At 14.0% G+C, this 1,304-nt stretch overlaps 1 protein-coding gene across 1 annotated transcript in view, besides 6 other annotated features; it reads right to left on the bottom strand.

The window, feature by feature from the left end:
* Nucleotides 1–396, bottom strand: part of EDI_264640 (uncharacterized protein) — a gene marked incomplete at both ends in the record, with an annotated part of 2,311 nt that extends 1,915 nt beyond the window's left edge. Inside the window, one exon of the mRNA XM_001735986.1 lies at nt 330–396. Coding sequence (XP_001736038.1) covers nt 330–396 — 67 coding nt within the window. The remainder of the gene's footprint in view (nt 1–329) is intronic.
* Nucleotides 20–171: a microsatellite.
* Nucleotides 397–495: 99 nt separating the features above from the next.
* Nucleotides 496–602: a sequence feature (AT_rich).
* A 115-nt stretch (nt 603–717) lies between these two features.
* Nucleotides 718–879: a microsatellite.
* Nucleotides 827–948: a microsatellite.
* Nucleotides 936–1,091: a microsatellite.
* An 88-nt stretch (nt 1,092–1,179) lies between these two features.
* Nucleotides 1,180–1,304: part of a microsatellite that runs on past the window's edge.

The following is a 1,304-nucleotide window of genomic DNA, read 5'->3' as shown; positions in this document are numbered from 1 at the left end:
TATAGATATAACTTAAAAATAATTTAGAATGATGTAAATTTTTTTAAAATAATTTATTTAAATTTATAACAATATTGTTATAATTTATAATATATTAAAATTTAAATCTTTTTTAATATAAGAATCTGCTATAATTTTATCCTTTTTAATTTCATTAACTTTATTTATTTTTAATAGTATTGTTCCTATACTTTGTGTTACATAATATACTTCTTTTATAATTTTTTTGCTTTATAACTTCATTTGAAGATATTTTTTTAGAATAATAGTTAAAGAAAAACATTTAACTTGATTATTTTTGAAGGATAATCAAAATTAATGTTATTTACTTGTATATTCATTTTTTTCACAGTTTTGAATTATTATTATATTGAATCTATAATGTAATTGTTTCATTATCTTCATTATTAACTTTCATAAAATCAGTTAATCTATTAATTAATTTATTTACATATCTAATATCACAAATATTAGTTTTATTATCATATTCTTCTCTTTATATTTCTAATTTATTCAATTAAATCATTAATTTTATGAATTATATCATTCTTTATTGATTTTATTAATTATTATCATTTCTTGTATTAAATATTACATTATTTGATAAATGAAATGACGAAGAAACGATATTCTAAACAATCATATTCAATTTTTAAATCATTAACAAGATGTTTAATGAAATAATAACACGAGATAATAATGAAAACGTGAAATCACATAAAGAATGAATATGATGAATATATAATTTCAATTATACTAAATCTAAATAATAGAATAGATAATAAACATGTTGAATGAATATATAAACAACTATATTATTCAATAATAAATAAATCATTAAATTAATATTAAATCAATGATAAATTATCAATTAATAAAACTGAATTATATCATATTATAAATTATATTCATTAATATTGTGTTTATTATCATTGAAATAAAATAAATATAAGAACAATATATAAACAAGTTTTAATAATAAAATACAATCAAAAATAAATAAATATAATAAAGAATAAACAATGAAATACATCAATATTTACTGATTTGATATTTAAAATAATCAATGAATATTTAAATAAACAATCAAACTTAATACACATAAGAATTATTGATTATTTTGTATTTATTTAATTACTTTTGATTTAATCATCACTAAATGTATTATGAACAACAACTTTATATTTCTTTATATCATTTCATTACTAGAATTATATATTATTAATTGTTCTATTCATTTATCATTATTTATATTATATTTTCTTATTTATTATTTTATTTAATATTTTTATTATCAAAAATAT

The sequence above is a fragment of the Entamoeba dispar genome, genomic scaffold (assembly GCF_000209125.1).
Source record: "Entamoeba dispar SAW760 scf_1105229459647 genomic scaffold, whole genome shotgun sequence".
NCBI lineage: Eukaryota > Evosea > Mastigamoebida > Endamoebidae > Entamoeba > Entamoeba dispar.
The sequence above is the reverse complement of the archived record's forward strand: the minus strand, read 5'-3'. Positions and strand labels throughout refer to the sequence as shown.